Source organism: Lagenorhynchus albirostris, chromosome 9 (assembly GCF_949774975.1).
Source record: "Lagenorhynchus albirostris chromosome 9, mLagAlb1.1, whole genome shotgun sequence".
Lineage (NCBI taxonomy): Eukaryota > Metazoa > Chordata > Mammalia > Artiodactyla > Delphinidae > Lagenorhynchus > Lagenorhynchus albirostris.
In genome coordinates, this window is record NC_083103.1 from 88367063 (window position 1) to 88387701 (window position 20639).

At 37.3% G+C, this 20639-nt stretch overlaps 1 protein-coding gene across 2 annotated transcripts in view; it reads right to left on the reverse strand.

Annotated features, from left to right (window-relative positions):
* Nucleotides 1–20639, reverse strand: part of ALG9 (ALG9 alpha-1,2-mannosyltransferase) — a 95722-nt gene that overhangs the window by 43155 nt on the left and 31928 nt on the right. For both annotated transcript variants that reach the window (XM_060160372.1, XM_060160373.1), the window contains exons 11-13: nucleotides 20173–20302; nucleotides 19029–19176; nucleotides 17744–17873 (exon numbers count right to left, since the gene is read on the reverse strand). In XM_060160372.1, coding sequence (XP_060016355.1) covers nucleotides 17744–17873; nucleotides 19029–19176; nucleotides 20173–20302 — 408 coding nt within the window. The remainder of the gene's footprint in view (nucleotides 1–17743; nucleotides 17874–19028; nucleotides 19177–20172; nucleotides 20303–20639) is intronic.

A 20639-nucleotide genomic window follows, 5' to 3' on the forward strand; every position in this document is an offset into this window, starting at 1 on the left:
AAAGAATTTCTCTGAGAAGATACCTTTTGATTCCGTTTTAGCCACAATGTTTCATTATAAAGAATATAAATGTATAAAGAAATCCTACTGTATATAATCCTATTATAATTAGATGTGGATTCTGCCAGCAAGGAATCATAAAACAAACAAGTATTTGAAACAGCTAACTCTCTGAAATGACACCAATAGCAAAGCAGAATAATGCTCTGAACCCCTTGACCCCAACTAAGAGCTCTTCTTATTTAAACCTGTCTAATATTACCATGCATGTCAAGAAATGGGACCTCTAAATACTCCACCTCTAGCTCTAGCTCTGTGATTTAGGGAAGTTCTTAACCTAGCCTCAGAGGTGTTACCATCTCTTCAAAGGGTTTAGACTACAAACCACTAAAATCCCTCTCAGCTCTAAGGATCACTGTAGAGAAAATAATTTCATTATAATTGTAAATATACTCCACATTGCTGATTCTACTCTTCTCAAACTACTGCTCTTCATCATTAGATGTATTTTCATATTGAAAGACATCCCTATACTAGAGGTAACAAATACACAGGGTCTGCTTTTCATATTGCCCAGACATGGGCAATTAGAAGGTCTATGTTACTACTAGCACTGAACATAGTTGAAGATACATATTTGTCAGGAATGGCAAAGGCAAAATGAGATCATTCAGTTCTCTGAACTCCTTAAATAGTCAAGGAGCTATTTAAAGCCAAGACATTATCATTGTTATTCTGACATTGTTAAATATGTAAAGGGTTAGGGAAATTTTGTGGGCTTGTGTGCTTGAAAAAATGTTAAATTTTTACAGAGCTTCTTCAATTCCAAGGGCTTTAATCAATGTACAGGCGGGTGAATACCCAGGATAGTGGTAGTGCCACTCAATGAAGCCCAATCTACGTATCTCTTAGTTCTCAAGAACACATCTCAATATAAACAAATCTACTATTTTGTACAAAATGCATTTTCAGAAAACTGAGAAATCATGGGAGACTGTTTCATTTCTTTTGTTTTACAACAGCAAATTCAGGGTTTCTTCTGTAAATTTGATTTTTTTTTCTTTTGCCCGCCATGCGGCTTGTGGGATTTTAGTTCACCTACAAGGGATCGATCGATCCCAGGCCCTCAGCAGTGAAAGTGCCGAGTCCTAACCACTGGACCACCAGGGAATTCCCTGTATATTTGATTTTTAAAAATATCAGTTGATATAAAATATTTTAAGACTACATCTATAATATAGAATGAAATTCATCAGTTTTTATGACTGAAATCACTATCACTACCGTCTTTAAGAAAAGTCTATTAAGTGCCAAATTAGGGAAAGAAAGAAAAATAAATCACACAACTTTCAGAAAACTTCTACTTAAGTTGAGTCATATATACAAAAAGCTATACACCATTTTTGTCAAAATTTTCCTTTTTTTCTTTAAGGTTTTTATACTGTCACTGTAATTTAAAAGAAGACCAGAGGAAGACAAACATACAGATAGATACCTACCCTTTAGGAGCTCACTACCTAAGATGGACAATACAAGATGAATAAACTTCAAATGGCATTCAGCCAAGAGAATAAAGCAATTATGCCAAAGCAGAAATAAAAAGTAACAGAAAGTTAATTTTTAATCATCCAGAGTTGGCAAAACATGCTCACAATTTTTTCTATTATAATTTTCTCTGCTTAATCAGTTGATTGACATTATTATCAGTTCCTGGTATATATTTTGTGTTCCAAGAAGAAAAGAAGGTTTTTAAATTCAAACCTTTCACAGTTGTTTTCATTACCCATTCAAAAGGATATAAATTCAATAAATGAAGCTCTGCCTAGGTTAATATTTGCATCAACCTATGAAATTATATAATTTGTTCTATACATGAATGTTGGGAAAAGAGAGGTAGGGGAAACAGACTGGGAAAGGTGATAATTTTCTGGTGATTCTTATGCTGGGTTTCAATGGGTAACTTTGTTAGTTTATTTGAAATTCTGTGAATTCTCAAAATATTAAGAGCAAAATATATTCAGGAGTAGCCGTTATTTATGTACTGTTGTTTCTAGTAACATAGATAATTGAAGGGTGGCTATAAATGGATTTTTTGAAAGATTAAGATTTTTAGATTTTTTTAAAGGGAAATGGATGGTGCATAATTAATAGGGGATTGGAGAGGGTAAAGAGCCATGGGAAAATCATGTCACAATAACAAAATAAAAAGAAATATAAGATGCTCTCCTTTGCTAAATCTGCAAGAACTCCCGTAGAAAACAAGATCTGTAGTTTGAAAAGTGGTTTGGCAGACTATCTGGAGGAAAGGCAGCAGAAAAGAGTGGCATTACAGGAATAGCAAACTACCTTTGTAAAGACTCACAGGTGTAAGCGAGCCAGACAGGCCAGGTGAAAGAGACTAACTTATGTGAAGCAGCTGTGGCTCCCAGGCTTTGAATTAGTGTTTCTGTACATGACCCTGACTAGGGAGTTCAGAAGCATCCATGTGAAAACAGACCTAACATAGCTAAAAGAAAAGTAGAAAAGTATTCTATCTTCCTGCAATACATCAAACTTGATAGGGAACCAGCTAGGACACAAATCTGCCAAACACTAAGCTCTGCCAACTCACATCAGAAACAAACAACAGAAGAAAGCGACACTGTATCCTAAGTGACTCTGAGGTCACAGATAGTATACTGAAGGTCTTTGTAACCAAGAGATGATATTTTCAATTTCTGTCCAAGCTAAAGGTTGGGATTTTGGAAGAGAAAGATAAGGGAAGTGAACAGCAGGATATAAACAATGGAATCAAATTACAGGACTGTATTTCTGAATTATGGCTTATAGACTAGTGAGTTCTAGGCAAGGGTCAGGATACATATCACCAAGACCAGAGTGAATGTGCTTAGAAAAACTTACAACTAAATAAAGAAAATTTTAAACTAAAATCTGAAGGAGGAAAAAAACACCCAGAGAAAATCATAAAATCAGACACTCTAGTCCAAAAGATGTGATATTAAAACACACACACACACACACACACACACACACACACACACACACACACAGAAGGAAGAACTTAAGTTTCAGGAGAAAAGACAGAAGAGAATTAGAAATAGAAACCTATGGCCTCAAACGTTAATGAAGCATTTAATCTAACATGTTAAAAGAAGGTGACAAATAAAAAACCAGAGTAGGTACTTTTCCATATTCCTTCAGCTGAGTCCAGCTGAAAACCCTGGACATTATGAATGAAACAAATATAAGACAACTAGAAAGAGTAGATGAAAGAAGGCAGACTAGCTAGGAACCTCAGGACCCCAGGAACAATATTTTTAGACAGTACCACTCTACTCCAACAGTGATAATTTTATGTGACAACTTAGCTAGGCCACAATACCTAGATATCTGGCCAAACATCATTCTAGATGTTGCTATGAAGGTATTTTTAAGATTAGATTAACATTTAAATCAGTAGACTTTGAATAAAGCAGATTACCCTTCATAATGCAGCTGGGCCTCATCCAATCAGCTGAAGACCTTAAGAGAAAAATAAGTATTCTCTCACCCCTCTAGGAAGAGAAAATTCTGTCTCCAGACTGCCTTCCGACTGGAGCAGCAACATCAATTCTTCCCTGGGTCTTCAGTCCACCAATCAACCCTGCAGATTTCAGACTTACCAGCTCCCACAATTGTGAGTCAATTCCTTAAATCAATCTCTCTCTAATACACACAAACACACACACACACATACGTACATGCATGCATACATATACACACATTCTATTGATCTCTGTTTCTCTTCAGAAACCTAACATACTAGCCAACACACCATCAAAAACATGTCATTCCACCCATACCTCTGACAGTAAATGTCCAGTGGAGAGCCCAGCTTTTCACCTTCATCAGGCTGTAAGAGGGACCCCTTCTCCCAGCGTGGATGGTGTCAGAAAAGACCAAGTAGGGATCTGGGCAGTAACAAGCTTCCCCTCTCCCTCACCACCCTGTGGCAACAGTGGAAAGCATGCAGGGAGCCTGGACTCCCAGCTACCTGGCAGTAATGAGGCACCCCTCCTCTTACATGCTGAGGTGGTCTCAGAGAGGGCCTACTGGAGAGTCAGGACTTTCACTACTGTCCAACAGTAATGAGGCCAGCCCCCTCCAATGACATCAGTCGAGGCTATGTGGAGAGCAGTGACAAGGCACCCCTGTCCCGCTCATCAAGGCGATATCGGTATAAGCCTAGTAGAGAGCATGAACTCTTGCTGCCATCCAGCAGTAACAAACACTGCTGTCCAGCTCCAGGTGTCAACGGAGGCCAAGTGGGGAACCCGGACTTCCATTCCCCATCTGGCAGTAACAAGGCAACACAGCCTTTCTCCCATCACTGTAGGGTCAGAGGAAGCTGGCTAAAACAGAAGCTTTAAATAAGATCCAGAGTTTCACAATACTCAAAATGTCCAGGTTTCAAAGAAAGGAAGATCTCAAGACATGACAAATGACAACAAACAAACTGCAACATAGAATGACAGAGATGTTAAAATTATCTAACAAAGATTTTAAAGCCACCATGATAAAAATGCTTCAACAAGCAATCACAAACATGCTTGAAACAAAAGAATAGAAAGTCACAGCAGTGCACCTGAAACGATCACAATGTTGTTGGTCGGCTATATTCCAATATAAAATAAAAAGTTAAAAAAAAAGTCACAGCAGAGAAATAGAACGTCTCAGCAAAGAAACAGAGGAAGTAAAGAAGAACCAAATGGAAATTTTAGAAATAAAAAGGACAAGAACTGAAATTAAAAGCTCAGTACATGTGCTAAACAGCAGAACAGATGAATCAGAGGAAAGATCAGTGAAGTAGAAAACAGAATAATAAAATTATATAATCTGAATAACAGAAAGAAAAAGGACTAGAGAAAAAACAAGGAGAAGAGAGCTTCAGGAGCTGTGGAACTGTAATGAAAGATCTAACACTAATGTCACTGAGTCCCAGAAGGAGAGAAGAAAGAGGGTAGGGCTGAAAAAGTATTAAAATAATGGCTGAAAGCTTCCCAAATTTGGCAAGAGACTTAAACTTATGGAATCAAGAAGCTGAGTGAACCCCAAACAGACTAAACTCAAAGAAATACACTCTAAGACATATCATAATTCAACTTCTAAAAACTAAAAACAAAGAAAAACTCTTGAAAGCAGCCAGAGAAAAATGACACCTTACCTACAGGGGAGAAACAAGTAGGGTGACAACAGATTGCTCATCAGAAACCATGGAAGTCAGAGGAAGGGGCATAATATTTTCCAAGTGTTAAATGAAAAACAATTGTCAACCAGAATTCCATATCGAGGGGAAAGCAAAACATTTCCAGATGCACACTGGTCAGAATGGTCATCATCAAAAAGTCTACAAATAATAAATGCTGGAGAGGGTGTGAAGAAAAGGGAACCCTCCTGCGCTGTTGGTGGGAATGTAAATTGGTGCAGCCACTATGGAGAACAGTATGGAGGTTCCTTAAAAAACTAAAAATAGAATACCATAGGATCCAGCAATTCCACTCCTGGGCATATATCTGGAAAAGATGAAAACTCTAATTCAAAAAGATACATGCACCCCAGTGTTCACAGCAGCACCCATCTACAATAGCCAAGACATGGAAACAACCTAAATGCCCATTGACAGCTGAATGGATAAAGAAGATGTGGCATATATATTTATTCAATGGACTATTACTCAGCCATAAAAAAGAATGAAGTAATGCCATTTGTAGCAACATGGATGGAACTAAAGATTATCATACTACCTGCAGTAAGTCAAACAGAGAAAGACAAATATCATATTATATCACTTACAGGTGGAATCTAAAAAAATGATACAAATGAACTTATTTACGAAACAGAAATAGACTCACAGACATTGAAAACAAACTTACGGTTACCAAAGGGAAAAAGGGTGGGGAGGGATAAATTAGGAGTTTGGGATTAACAGATACGCATATACTATATATAAAATAGATAAACCACCAGGACCTACTGTGTAGCACAGGAAACTATATTCAACATCTTGTAATAATCTATAATGGAAAAGAATTTGAAATATATATATGTATAACTGAATCACTTTGCTGTACACCTGAAACTAACGAAACATTGTAAATTAATTATACTGCAATTAAAAAAAAAAGACATTCCCAGATGAAGGAAAACCAAGAAAATATGTTGTTAGCAAACCTACCCTGAAAGAATGGCTACAGGAATTCGTGAAACAAAATGGAGATGATAAAAGGAGAAATCACATAAGGAAGGAAGAAAGAACAGAAAGAGTAAGGATATGGATGAAAATAATAGATTTTCCTTCTCTTGAGTTTTCTAAATTATGTTTAGAGGTTGAAGCAAATATTATAACATGTTCCAAAGTGGTTCTCAATATACATAGAGGAAATATTTAAGACAATTATATTATAAACAGGGGAGGGTAAAGGAATGCAAAAGGAGGTAAGATCTCTACACATCACTTGAACTGGTACAGCCAATCTGGAAAACAGCTTGGCAGTTCCTGAAAAAACTAAACACATACCTACCATATGAGCCAGCAATCACATTCTGGGGCATCTATCCCAGAGAAATTAAAATGTATATCCACACAAAAACCTGTACACAGAGATTTATAACAGCTTTATTTGTAGGAGCCAAAAACTGGAAACAAAAATGTCTTTCAATAGCTAAATGGTTAAACAAACTCTAGTATATTGATACCACCAAATACCACTCAGAAATACAGAGGAACAAACTACTGATACAGTATGGATGGATTTCAAGAGCATTATGCTGAGGGGGAAAAGGTAATTTCAAAGGTAAGGTAACACACTACATAATTCCAGTTATATAAAATTCTCAAAATAACAAAATTACAGAGATGGAGAACAAATTAGCAGTTGCCAGGGGTTAGGGATGGTTAAGGTGCACTGTAACTAGGAAGAAGTAGTACAAAGATGATATTTGTGGTGCTGGAAGAGTTCTGTACCTTGACTGAAGCGGTGGTTCCATGAATCTATACATGTGATAAAACGGCACAGAACTATACTAATGCCAACTTCCTGGTTTTGGAATTATATTAGAGGTACACTGGGGGAAACTGCATGAAGGGTACATGTACCCTTCTCTGTACTGTCTTTGTAACTTCCTGTGAATCTGTAATTATTTCAAAATAAAAAGTTTTTTAAAATGAAAATAAAGCAGCAAGGAGCCTCAAGATCTGGGGGGATGGTATATGTGACTGAACTATTTAACTTCTATCTATGAGAAGGGTATATCTTTCTCAAAACAAACTCAAATAATATAAACTGAATGGCCAAAACTCATAAAAATCCTTCAACATGACAGTAGAAATGGAGAAGACTGAACATGTTGATGAGACTTGAAGAAGAAATAATAGAAACAATATTAATCAAAAGAAAATATCAACCTTGTTTTCTAAAAAATAAACTAAACAGTCTTGTAGTAAATGCTACGATATTAAGGCAATAATACGAATCTTTTTAGTGGTTTGGCATTTTAGTAGGTAACACAAACCTATTTAGTTCTATTCCTTACTAAAGGCAGGCAGAGACAGCTATAGAAATCCGGGTTTTTGGTAATTTAAGGATCTCACTATTAAAACAAGAGGAAGCAGAAGCATTTATTTCTTTCAGTCTGGCATCTGTTAATGAATACTGAAAAGGTTCATTCAATTAGTATCTGTCAGTGCTGGGCCATGTGGGTGATGCAGTGATGGAAAGGACATGATCTCTGCCCTCCAGGGGCTTGTAACCTAGTACACTAACTGGACTATATACCCAGACCTTGAAGAATGACAGTGCTCAAATCCTAGTTAGTCTAAATTTCTACTATCATCAGGGTCTGCGGAGGCCTCTCTTCAGTTCAAGAAGACTAAATGAAGGGCTATTTGAGTATTTTAGTTAAATTTTTTAAATGATCTGCTGTATATAAGCCCTATGTGAGTGAGGTACTGTGGAGGTACGTGAACTCTTGTCCTTAAATAAATGTATAATTTATAAGAGAACACAGTCACACACATAGATAATGAGAATAAATGAAACAGGGAAGTAAGAAATTAAAAATGCTCTGCCCAATTACTTAAAATCTCAAAACTTCAAACCATTTCTTTTCCCCTGAACACTCGTTGTTTTTTCATATTTCAAGGCTTTGCATGTGCTGTTCCCTTTGACGGAAATGTACACTTTCCTTCCTCTGCCAGAGAACTCTCGATCTTCCTCTAAGACCCAGCTCCCCTGCCACCTCTTATGTGAAGCTGCCCCCAAACAGAGAAGTAGGAAGAGTGCTTCCTACTTCCTCTGTGCTCCCACAGCATACTATGATATTCATTATACTACTGAATAATATTTTAGAACTGCCTCTCCTACTAAACTCTGAGGGAAAGATTTACGGTTTTTTCTAAATTCATCTTTAGGTCTATCAAAATAATGTATGTGCATAGTTCAAAATTTAAGTAGTACAAGAAGTTTATTATGAAAAACAGCAGTACACTCTTATTCCCTGGTCCCACTTCCCAGAGGCAACAACTCACAACTCTTCCAATGTTTTCTTCTGGTAGTTCTTGATGTTTCAATTATCAAAAAATAATACATGCTGACTTCTTTTGGTACTTAGTACATCTTGGTATGAATCATTTCTCATTCATCATTTTAGGTACACTTTGTGGGGTCTTTCATTCTGAAAAGCAATGTCCTTCAGTTCTTGGGGAATTTTCTCACATTATTTCTTGGGCAATTTTCTTTTCTCCATTTCACTTGGTCTCTCTTTCTGGAACTCCTATTAGCTAGAAGCTGGATTCTCTGGTCTTTTTTCCTTTTCCTATTTTCTATCTCTTTGTTTTTTTGTTCTGTTTTTGTATTGTTACTGTATGGAAGATTTCTTCAACTTTGTCCTCTAATCATGCTATTGATTTTTTAAATCTCTATTATCTTGTTTTTCATTTCTAGGAACTCTTATTCTCTGATTGTTCCCTTCTCAAAACATGTTTTTGTTTTATGGTCCCCAAACTTTTCTTTTAACCTATCAGGGAACACTAATTATAGAAGTTAAAATTTTTTTTTGGTTCTTACATTGTTTTCCAAATTCCTTTCTATCCCCATAAATTTTTTCTTTCCTTTTTTACTTGTTAGGGACTTTTCTTAAATGACAGGAGACTATGTTTTTTGTCACTTTGCATCTTCAGCACATAGTCTAGAACAATAAAAAGTTAAATAATGAGTGGATGAATAAACAAAGAAGGAACAAAATAAGAAACATTTTAAAATAATTAAGAATAAAAAGATGACAAAGGATTGGAGATCACTGTTATTGTGCTGATAAGCTTTACAGGTCACTGTCTTTTTAGCCAGTGCTCTAGGACTGCTTGGGGATGCACCTGCCAACAGGTGGTCTCCGGCACTCACTGGATGGACAAGGCCTTTTTTCCAAACCGCAACAGTAGGCAAATTATTTAATTTTATTTACATTTTTATATAATTCTTTAACTCCCCTCCTGTCTGGAAGAATTGAACATATTACTTTATATAGTTTCTTTGCCACAGCAACATCTTTTAGTTTTAGATTTAAAAAAATTTTTTTTCCTCATAGCTTGCAATAGGTAAACAAATTTATTTCTTTGAAGCAATCTAGATCTAGTTTGCAGAAAGAGCAGCAAAAGTAGTCTTAGATATAATGACTGAAATGACTTAAGAGGCCAGAAGGCTAAGAGGCAAAAATTACTTAATAGAAAATCTCTCTCTCAATTTTGAGTCGGCAGTTCTTGTGCTCAAAGACAAAAACCTGAGGTCAGTTGACTGCATGCCGAGTACTGTTTGTAAAGCCTACCAGAGATCTTAGTAGTTTCAAAGATTTGATATCTATAGTAATCTATAGATATCTATGGTAATTTTTTAACTTATGAAAGGAAAATATGATTTATTATAAAATATTTTTTAAATGCATTTTAAAAATCACCTATAATCCTACCACCCAAAGAAAATCAACATCAACCTGTTAGTTTATGTTCCAGGCTTTTCTCTTTGGAGATAAAGATTTTTCTTCATAGAATCTGGATCATGCTATATATTCTATTTTACTGTGACTATTTATAGTTTGAGATTTCTCAGTTTGAATCCCTGGTAAAACCAAGTAACTACTGCCCCTTAGTTCTAAGAGAATCAGAAAGAATAGTTTCTTCTCTCAATTTTATCAATGTCTCAGTGCAAAATCTGAGACCACACTCCATAACCACATAATATACAATTCAAAAATCAAAAAGCTGGATTTAAATTTAACTTAAATTGTAACCAAATAGCTCATTTTTTTGTTTCTTCAGATTTAATCATTCTTTCTTGCATCAAAAATAACAAAATTGTAGGGTGACATTAACACATGATCGTGAAACAAAAATGTGTTTCATTTCATTAGTCACAGGCTACATATCAACCAGCTGTTGAAGCTAAAAATATGTCTTAGTATAAAACTTTGTAAAATACAAGCATTTAAGAATCACTCCGAAGGAAATGTGACTTCTTTCAGTTTCTAACAATCCACTAGAAGCTTTGAAGAAGAGAATATCGGCACCTCTAAACCAAAAGAAAAAGAAAGGTGGTGGGAGGGGAATTCAAACGAATTTACTGATAATCGATATCACACTGTTTATATCTTATCAGGAAGATGTAAGGATGTTACATATTAAGGATGACAATTTAATGCCACCTCAGATGTAAACAAAAATATAGAATCTAAGAAGAAAATAAAAGGCCTGAGACAGAGATCAAGACATCAATAATAAAAGGTGTGCGTTTTGTTGGGGCAGGAGTGGGCCAAGGGGATTGGGCAATAATAAATATTCTCACAGCTTTTCCTCATCAGCTGTTGCAGAGATTCTGCCAGAGATAGAGTCTGCAGCCATGTCTTCTCAACTCTCAAACATCACACTCAGGTAGCATGACACAGATACTCATCTCCTCTGGGACAGACTTCCATCTCTGGTCATGAGGTCATGTGGCCCAGAAATCATGTTTCAAGATAAGATTTGCTACCATGAAATATTTGATTACAAAACAGGACCAGCTGAAATCTAAACACTGCAACTGGATTTCAGATGTAGTTACAGAAAATGAGAGAGATGCAAACCTATTTCAAGGGTCTTAGAAACTCATAAAATCATATAAGAATAAAATATACTTCACTGAATTCTAGAAAAGCATCATAGGCTCTCCTAACTCCCAGCCCAGTGCTCTTGCCACTACATCATTGTGCCAGGCATCAATATTATCCTATGATAGTCCCTTTTTTTTGAAATAGGAACACTGGGGCCTAGGAGGAAACATCTGATAGGGAAAGATTCCAAGTATTTTTTGGGATTTTCATTTCTTTGATATATACTAAAATTAAATTTTAAAAAGTAGTTGTCACCCAGAGGCATAGGCTGTCGTATAGTTTTATTGTCTCCCATAAAGCCTTGCTAAATACATATTTATTGAATGAATCTTTAAATTCACAAGTAAAAATTTACTGCACTATAAAAATGTAAACTCACAGGTAAAAATTTTGGGTCATTCAATCACTAAAGATCATGAAAACATCACTTCATTTCTAAATGCCAACACAATGGATACTAGTGAATTAATTTGAAAGAAGAATTGTGAACAGCCTTAACTTAAATTCAGAGTGGATTCCAATCTTATTCTACTGCACATATTACAGCAATTTTAATCTGCTTGCTCTGCTACTCAAGACTAATAAAAATTAGTAAGGCTATCTACAGGCAATTAATTTTCTCCTCAAATAAGGACTTCCAGTAAGGGTAGGAGAAATGATTAAAAGAGAGAAAAAGAAGAAAGAGAGAAAAAAGAAAAGGGAGAAGACCCCAATCATTTCTTTTGATTACTACATAAAGTACCTGGCATACATGTAATAGAGCTCTAGAAATGGAAAGTAACTTCTTAAAAAAGTAATGCTCAGACTTCCCTGGTGGTGCAGTGGTTAAGAATCCAAGTGCCAATGCAGCGGACACAGGTTCAAGCCCTGGTCCGGGAAGATACCACATGCTGCAGAGCAACTAAGCCCGTGTGCCACAACTACTGAGCCTATGCTCTAGAGCCCGCGTGCCACAACTACTGAAGCCCGCGTGCCTACAGCCCGTGCTCTGCAACAAGAAGCCACCGCAATGAGAAGCCTGCGCATCACAACGAAAAGCCTGCGCACCACAATGAGGAGTAGCCCCTGCTCACCAGAACTAGAGAAAGCCCGCGTGCAGCAACGAAGACCCAGCGCAGCCAAAAAAAAAAGTAATGCTCAACCACTTGATGTCTATTCAGCCCTGTTACATGAAAGAACAATTAACCATTGCATGAAAACATATATTCAAGTGATACACCATATGGTATAAACTTGGAAGTAAGAGGCGTGAAAAGAATATTGAAGAATCCTGAAACCAAGTTTCTTATCCTAGGACTAACCTTTGTCAGGTTACCACCCCTCCGAGCCTCAATTTTTTTCACCCATAAAAAGAAGAGATCATAAACTTTATGATACCTTAAGTTCCCTTCCAAAACCATAATTCTTCCCATTGGTTAAATGGTAAAGGCAGGGATAAAGAAGAAAAAGAATATACAGTCAGTTCTATTGTAACACTTGTTTTGAAAATGCAAATTTGTTCCAACGCAATTGATATATTAGGGAACAATGTGAGCACAATTCAATTTCTGTGTTTGCTTACGTGTCATTTAATCCACAAGAAAAACTAGATGAATCCAGAAAATTACACCCAGTTGAACCAATCAGCCCAGAAATAAACAAAGTGCATACAAGCCCACACTCAAATTATCTCCCAGCTTCTTCCGTTCACTGCCTGTTATGAGCCACACCCATTCATATCATCCATATTTGGTATTACAGCTTTCTGTCATGTTTCAAATAACCCTTATTTCACAAGCTGCAGCCCTCCCAATGCCACTTCAAGAAGCAACCTGAGGTCTTCTTCAAGGTAAACTGCCATATTATTGTAGCATTTATGTACTTTTCGCCATTTAACATATATAAAACTATGCCACGGTTTTTATTAGGTTCCTATCTTTTTTATGTGTCACTGACAAAGTTTTTGAGTATTGTGTCCCTAACTCCATTTTTCCCACAAGTCTTGTGGTTTTCCACACAATTATCTTTGGCAATTGTATATCACGTTATAGCAGAACTGACTATATTACTATTTGGGAAAAAAATTAATCAATGACCAGTTTTATTTTTTCAAAGGTAACAGATGGAAAACCTTCCTGAAAATCTGCTTAAGCATTAAGTCAAAGTCAGGGAAAAGTCTTTATCTGTAAGATCCCTCCTGAACGCGTGCTTTTTACCCCAAACTCCATCCACTGACTAAGCAGCTCCCACATCAGACACCAGATTTGGAAACAGAAGGTTATCATTCACCTTGAAACAGTGAACAAATATTTGGATTTGTCAAGAAGTAAAGAGGAGACACTGAATGTACCTTCTAAATTCAGACCTTGATTCTGGCAGAAAATCTTGGCAGGTACCATTGAATGATACCACCTGTTCAATAGCTACTCGGTATCTATCATGAAAGAATATGCAGCGAAAAAATATTATTGCTGCAGTATAGTTATAACAATACAGTAGAAACCAAGAGCCTTTACAAACACTCACTCCTAATTCTTGATAAACTCAGAGGTAAAAGAGCATAGGGAAATACAGGAGGTCATGCATGTTTCTTAGTTTCCACTCAGACTAGGAATAGGAGACAGACCACATCATTTAGCATTGAAGCCAAGAGTTGGCTAAAACCTGTCACTCAGAACCAAAGGGCAAATAAAAATAATGCTGCTATTTAGCATGCTCAGGAAAGACAGAGAACATAATTATTTTGCCTTTTTGAATGAACCCATACTTAAAACCAGGGCTGATACCAGAAGTAACAAACAAACGTACTACAATGTGTGCTCTCACATTTTGGCCAAATGTGAGACCAAAATTATTTGGTCACTAGTCTTGATCCTGGCACCGTTTCTTAAAGAACTACGTTATTTTTCAAAATAATTGAGATTTTTATTTACATACGTATACATATATGAATGCAAGAGAAAAAAGTGAAAGAAAAAACCATCAAAATGGTAACAGTGATTTAATATTGGGACAATTTGATTATAGCTGATTTTATTGATAGCTTTCATTATTTTACACAAGTGTTTATTACTTTTATCATCAAAGAAAAACAAATACCTTTTTAAACAGTTAACTGAAAGAAATTAATCCCTGATCATAGTTTGTGTGGAATTCACAGTAAGCCATCAAGTGTCTCTTTCCAAAGTGTCAAAGGTGAGTGGACTGGATTTGAAGGGCACTTCCCCCACCATGCAGGAAAATCCAAAGAGAGAAAGGTGTATGAGCACAGTGACAGACACTACACACTCAGAACACATATAGGACCTGTTTGTCCCTGATTTTACCAGCCAGCATTTTGGTGACTCCTATAGGTATTCTAGAAAATCTTCTCTTTTTGGGTAAAGCTAATATAGTCACTTAAATTTAACAGTATCTGGTAGTGGAGAACATGGAAATATGATCTAACCAGAGACAACCTGTGACCAAACCTTAAGAAATGTACAACAGGCCACTGTAGTTTTTTTTAATTGAAGTATAGGTGATTTACAATATTTTATTAGTTTCAGGTGTACAGCACAGTAATTCCATTTTTTCTTTGTAGATTATATTTTATTGTAGTTTATTACAGGTATTGGATATAATTCTCTGTGCTACACAGTAAATCCTTGTTGCTTATTTATATATAGTAGTTTGTATCTGTTAATCCCATACTCCTAATTTGTCCCTCCCCACCCCCACTTTCCTCTTTGGTAACTATAAGTTTGTTTTCTATGTCTGTGAGTCTATTTCTGTTTTTGTATTCATCTGTATTATTTTTAAGGTTCTACATATAAGTGATATATAGTATTTGTCTGATTTACTTCACTAAGCATCCATGTTGCTGCAAATGGCAATATTTGGATGTGTGTGTATGTGTGTGTGTGTGTACCACATTTCCTTAAGCCAACTGTCTGTTGATGGGCACCTGGTTTGTTTCCATATCTTGGCTATTTGTAAATAGTGCAGCTATGAACACTGGGGTGCATGTATCTTTTCATATTAGAGTTTTTGTGTTTTCCGGATATATACCCAGGAATGGGATTGCTGGATCATATGGTAAGTCTATTTTTAATTTTTTAAGGAAGCTTTATACTGTTTTCCATAGTGGCTGCACCAATTTACATTCCCACTAACAGTGTAGGAGGATTCCCTTTTCTCCACACTCTCTCCAGCATTTATTATTTGTAGACTTTTTTTTTCAGACTGCATAGGTCTTCGTTGCTGCACGTGGTGGCTACTCTTCCTTGAGGTGCTCAGGCTTCTCACTGCAGTAGCTTCTCTTGTTGCGGAGCGTGGGCGCTAGGCGTGCAGGCTTCAGTAGTTGTGGCATGCAGGCTCAGTAGTTGTGGCTTGCGGGCTCTAGAGCACAGGCTCAGTAGTTGTGGTGCACGGGCTTAGTTGCTCCGCGGCATGTGGGATCTTCCCGGGCCAGCGCTCGAACCTGTGTCCCCTGCATTGGCAGGCAGATTCTTAACTACTGCGCCACCAGGGAAGTCCCATTTGTAGACTTTTTGATGATGGCCATTCTGACTGGTGTGAGGTGACACCATTTGCATTTGTCTAATAATTAGTGATGCTGAGCATCTTTCCATGTGCCTGTAAGCCACTGAAGATTTTATAGCCAGCCTTCTCTCAATATCACTATCTCAACAATGATAAATATTCATCTCTCAAGTCAGAAAGCATGTATAGGCTAACTACTAGATACACAGCACTATCCTAGCCACTATGGTGAATACAAAAGAAATAAGGTGCAGTCATTCTCTCCATAGCACTCACAATCTGATAGTGAAAAATACGACATACACGTCAGAAATATTTAAATAGGGTAAGACAACAAAATTAAATGGCTAAATGAGTTATACAGATAAATATTTAAGGCATTTAAAGAAGGACACTGCCCACTGTGGACTTTAATAGTTGGGAAAGGCTTCAGAGAGAAAGACTTTTGATAGTATAAAAAGGTAGACAAGGGAAGTCCAGGCACTGTCACCAAGATAAGCAAAGTCACTGGGATTGAAAAAGCAACACTGAATCTGGACAGACTGTAATAAAAATCAAGTTGGGGAGCAATAAAATTAATCCATCAAATACACCATTATCAAATTAAGAACATATATGGGAAAAACTATGTAGCAGACACTATGCTATATATGACAGAGAGATATGATATCCAATCTCCTATTATTTCTTCCAAAAGTAGGTATGGTTATTCCCACTTCACAGACAAAAACTGAAATGAATTAAACACAGATGTTAACTAATTTGCCCAATGTCATCAAAGTAGGCAACAGAGTTGGGACTAGAATTCAGGCCTACTTGACTCCAAAGTCCATGCTCTTTTTTTTTTTACTACCCTATACTATCTCTTCCCAAATTACAGCTGTGACAACAACACTCTGAATTTATTATATCCTCCCCCTATCACAGTGTATTCTCCTACCCTTCTGACTATCCAGTGTCCCCATAGTGATCCCCTGTACATCAAAGCCTGCTCTCAGGAGAATATCTGCAGCTAAAATAAAAATGACTAGCAACAGAACATACTGCCCAGGGGTATTGTCACTGTTACAGGAATCAGAGGCTTAAGTTAGAAGGAAGCTACAGGATAAGTCACTTAGTGGAATACATGTGTCACCTTCTCAGGGAGCCAAGCCAAGTTTGTATTTTATCATGTCCATTTTCATAGCTTATAAGCGAAAGTTCACACAGTAAGAATCTCACTCATAAACCCTGAGGGTCTCCGTGGAAGTATAACCTGCCCCAGTCTGGGAGACAAAAAGCCAGCTGTGGCTGCAGGTTTGCTTTGGAAGAGAACTGAACGTCCTGATATTTCACTTTAAGTATATGACATAAGAAAATCTAAATGAAATGTATTTGACATTTAAATTGTTAAATGTTTCTTAACAGATAGGCTGCCAAAAAATGTGTTTTCTAATAATTCTACAAAATAGTCCTTTACTGTCTCTGGGAACCAGGAACATTATCTTTATTGCTCTCACCTTTTCCACAATCAAAGATTTTACAGGTATCAAATGACAAAAGTGTCATCTTTCGAAGGAACTGAAATAAAATCCACATGGGATCTCCAAGTGCGTAAAGATGAGTGGGTAGAAGAGCACGGCCCTGACAGATATTGCTTCATGGACTCAGTGTGAGAACAGCCTTCACTGACTGTCCACTTGCTAAAACCAGAGTATACTAATAATTAGGTCAAAGGTCCACCTATAACTTGAAAGTTCCCCATGAAGCATTTTAATGGACCAAGGAGTGATAAGAGCTGCAGAATGTGTTTCAAGATGATGATTTGAATTAAACACAGGAAATTTTCCAGCCCAGTTTAGAAAATATGTTGAATTATATATTTTACATAGAAAATAAAGGAGGTCATTTGAAAATAAAAATGATACTGTTCATCCTTTCTCAACAAAAGTCGTTATATCCCTCACCCTAAAGAAATCACTTTCTAAAAAAGTCCCATTTCATCAATGCTCTATTATGTATGCCAACAGATTTTAAGGGTAGAACTCTTTTCAAAGCAGTAAAAGGAGAATAATGCCCTTACATATCTGGATGGCTCCTCTAGGTTCTGGTCATTCATGTCAGTAGGAACAATCCGGGTGGCCAGTGGTCCCTCTGCGAATGGTTTTGGTAACTGGCCTCTGAACTCTGATGGAATGAACTGAAGCTGCCAACTGTCAGAAACACAAATAAGGAGAATAAGAAAAACACAGGGGGCTCACATTGCCAAATGTACTTGAAATACACAAGCAAAAAAAAAAATTTCATGTGAACAACATTTCACTTGGAGACAAAATGTTTCTGTTAAAACCTCAACCAGAGAGAATAGAGACAGAGGTCACAATTCAGTCCAAAATCGTTGAGAAATTTTCAACTAGAGGTCTCTCAACCCATTTCACCAACTCTTAGCAGTGAAATCTGCAATAGTGATCATACCATCAAAACAGAAACATCAAAGTTTATTGCCAATTACCTGTAATCAGAGGGACTTATCAAAATTAAAGCAAATTCATCAGGTGTGTAGAGAAAAGAGTGAAATGTAAGAACTCACTGTGGGAAAAGTACTTTGTTCCTGAGTAATCCTCAAAAGTATCTTTGGTTGTGAAACTATTTCAAATGTAAAAGGCAAATGCTAAAGTTAACGCTTAAAAAACAAGTTTTAATTAATCATTAATGACTGATACAGGATCTTTATCAATCAAAAGATACTACTACCACCTAAGCTGCTGAAGCCAGTCCCCAAATGGAGCAACATGACTCATCTTAACCTGACTTCCCTTTTCCCTAAATAGGACTCTTCTCTGTCCAAATGAAGCAAATACAAGGGAACTCAGAGCCTATGCTATCACATCCAACAACAGACAGCATCGAGGAAAGTGGTACCAAGGTCTTAGCCACAGCTTTCCCAGTGTCCACACATTGGTAGAGAACGTTCACTGCTGTTGGACGACAAACATGTCTTCTCTAAAAACACTCTAGAAACCTAGAGTCTCTAAACCACTTTTAAAAGTGGATATCAGTTCATTATAAAAATTTAAATATGGATCCTTAGGAAGAGCCACTAGCAGAAGCCCAGAGCCCAAAATGTCTTCAGACGTCCCCAGACCTCTGTGGTTAAGGGCAGTGCAGGGTGCATTACCGGACACAGCACTCATTCTACCAAACACAGGCCATGGGTGCTCAGCACAGTTCCCACAGCTCTCTGAGATGGAAAATCATTCAAAAACTTGTGAAAAATCTAAAATGAAGGAAAAATTAAAAAGACATTGCTACAGGATTGCTATTTTTACACCTTGATTTAAAACTCTGAGAATTAAAGGGCAACTTACTTATCGGGCAGAAGGAAGCTGCTGGGAAATCGATACCACTCTTTTCCTACACAGACATTAACAGGTCGGCCTTCTGGGACAGTGTGGATGGTTGGGTCTGTGGCAATTCGGTGAAATTCTGGATACAAATCAAGGGGCCCATGATACCCTGGAAGGGAGAAAGGTTTGTGAAAGCCAAAGATGAGGGAGATGAGAGTCTGACATTTAATTATAATGCGTGTTAATGTCCCACGGTGATCCATGTGAAAGGTACACCGCAACCCCAGCAGGAAGCCCACTCTACGGTGTAAAACACTTCTACAGTTAGGAAGATGATTAAAGCAGAGGCCCTATTTTTGCCAGAAATAATTTGCTTTCTTGTCCTTCTCTATACCCTTCCACCTTTTTAATTTCACGTTCTTTGAACACATTTCAATATTCTGGATCCAAATAATGATTATAAGAAAGAATATAATCATGGGACTTGAGCCCCAAATTTGCATTCTAAGTTTAAGGCTTCCTTAATTCATCCTTTAAAAGGAAAAAAAAAATTAGTAGGAATAGAGAAGACGTTTATAGTTAATCACACTAAAAGGAATACTCAATCTTCTCTTCAATACTAAGGTACAGAAGTCACATCCCAATCTTATTATTATTATTATTATTATTTTTTTTTTTTTTTGCGGTACGCGGGCCTCTCATTGTGTGGCCTCTCCCGTTGCGGAGCACAGGCTCCGGACGCACAGGCTCAGCGGCCATGGCTCAATTGGGGCCAAGTCCCCAATCTTAATATGAAGTCCATAGGTTCTCCCTGTAGAAAAGTCCTCCCCCTGCAGCTTAAGCTGAATTGTATTAAACAATTATGGGGGACTTCCCTGGTGGCGCAGTGGTTGAGAGTCCGCCTGCCGATGCAGGGGATGCAGGTTCGTGCCCTGGTCCGGGAAGATCCCACATGCCGCAGAGCGGCTGGGCCCGTGAGCCATGGCCGCTGAGCCTGCGCGTCCGGAGCCTGTGCTCCGCAACGGGAGAGGCCACAACAGTGAGAGGCCCGCATACCGCAAAAAAACAAAAAAAAAAAGCAAAAAAACCCGAACAATCATGGGTCAAGCAAAACCAAGGAATAGTGCCTTGTGAGTACAGGTTAAGATATTCTCAGTACATCTACCTCTGAACAGTGCCACAGAGCGAGAAAAAGATAAGAGCCCAAACAGGAAGAGTGTTCCCAACGCCAGCCAATTCGATGTCACAGTATAATGCTCCAGGCGGTATCGCTGAAACACGAAGTGGTAACATTTCTAGAAGGAAAGAAAACTTTATTGAAAAAAGAAGATACACCTTGCAAAATATACACAATCACAAGACATCACCATAAATGAGAGGAAGAAAGCAAAAAAAGAGGTTCTACCAAGGGTCTGAGCAGTAGCAAACAGTGAAGTACCCACTCCAAATTCTCACATTAAAGCAAATTCTGCTAAATTGTCTGTAGATCAGCCTAGCCAGAGGGCTTGCCAAGAATGAAATCTCACTAGCTTCATAGGAAAATCATTTGGATACTTCCCTAATGCTTAAAGTCCTAATAATTTATTTTTTTAAAATATTTAAACAAAAATGCTTTTCCTAGGTTTTTTTGAT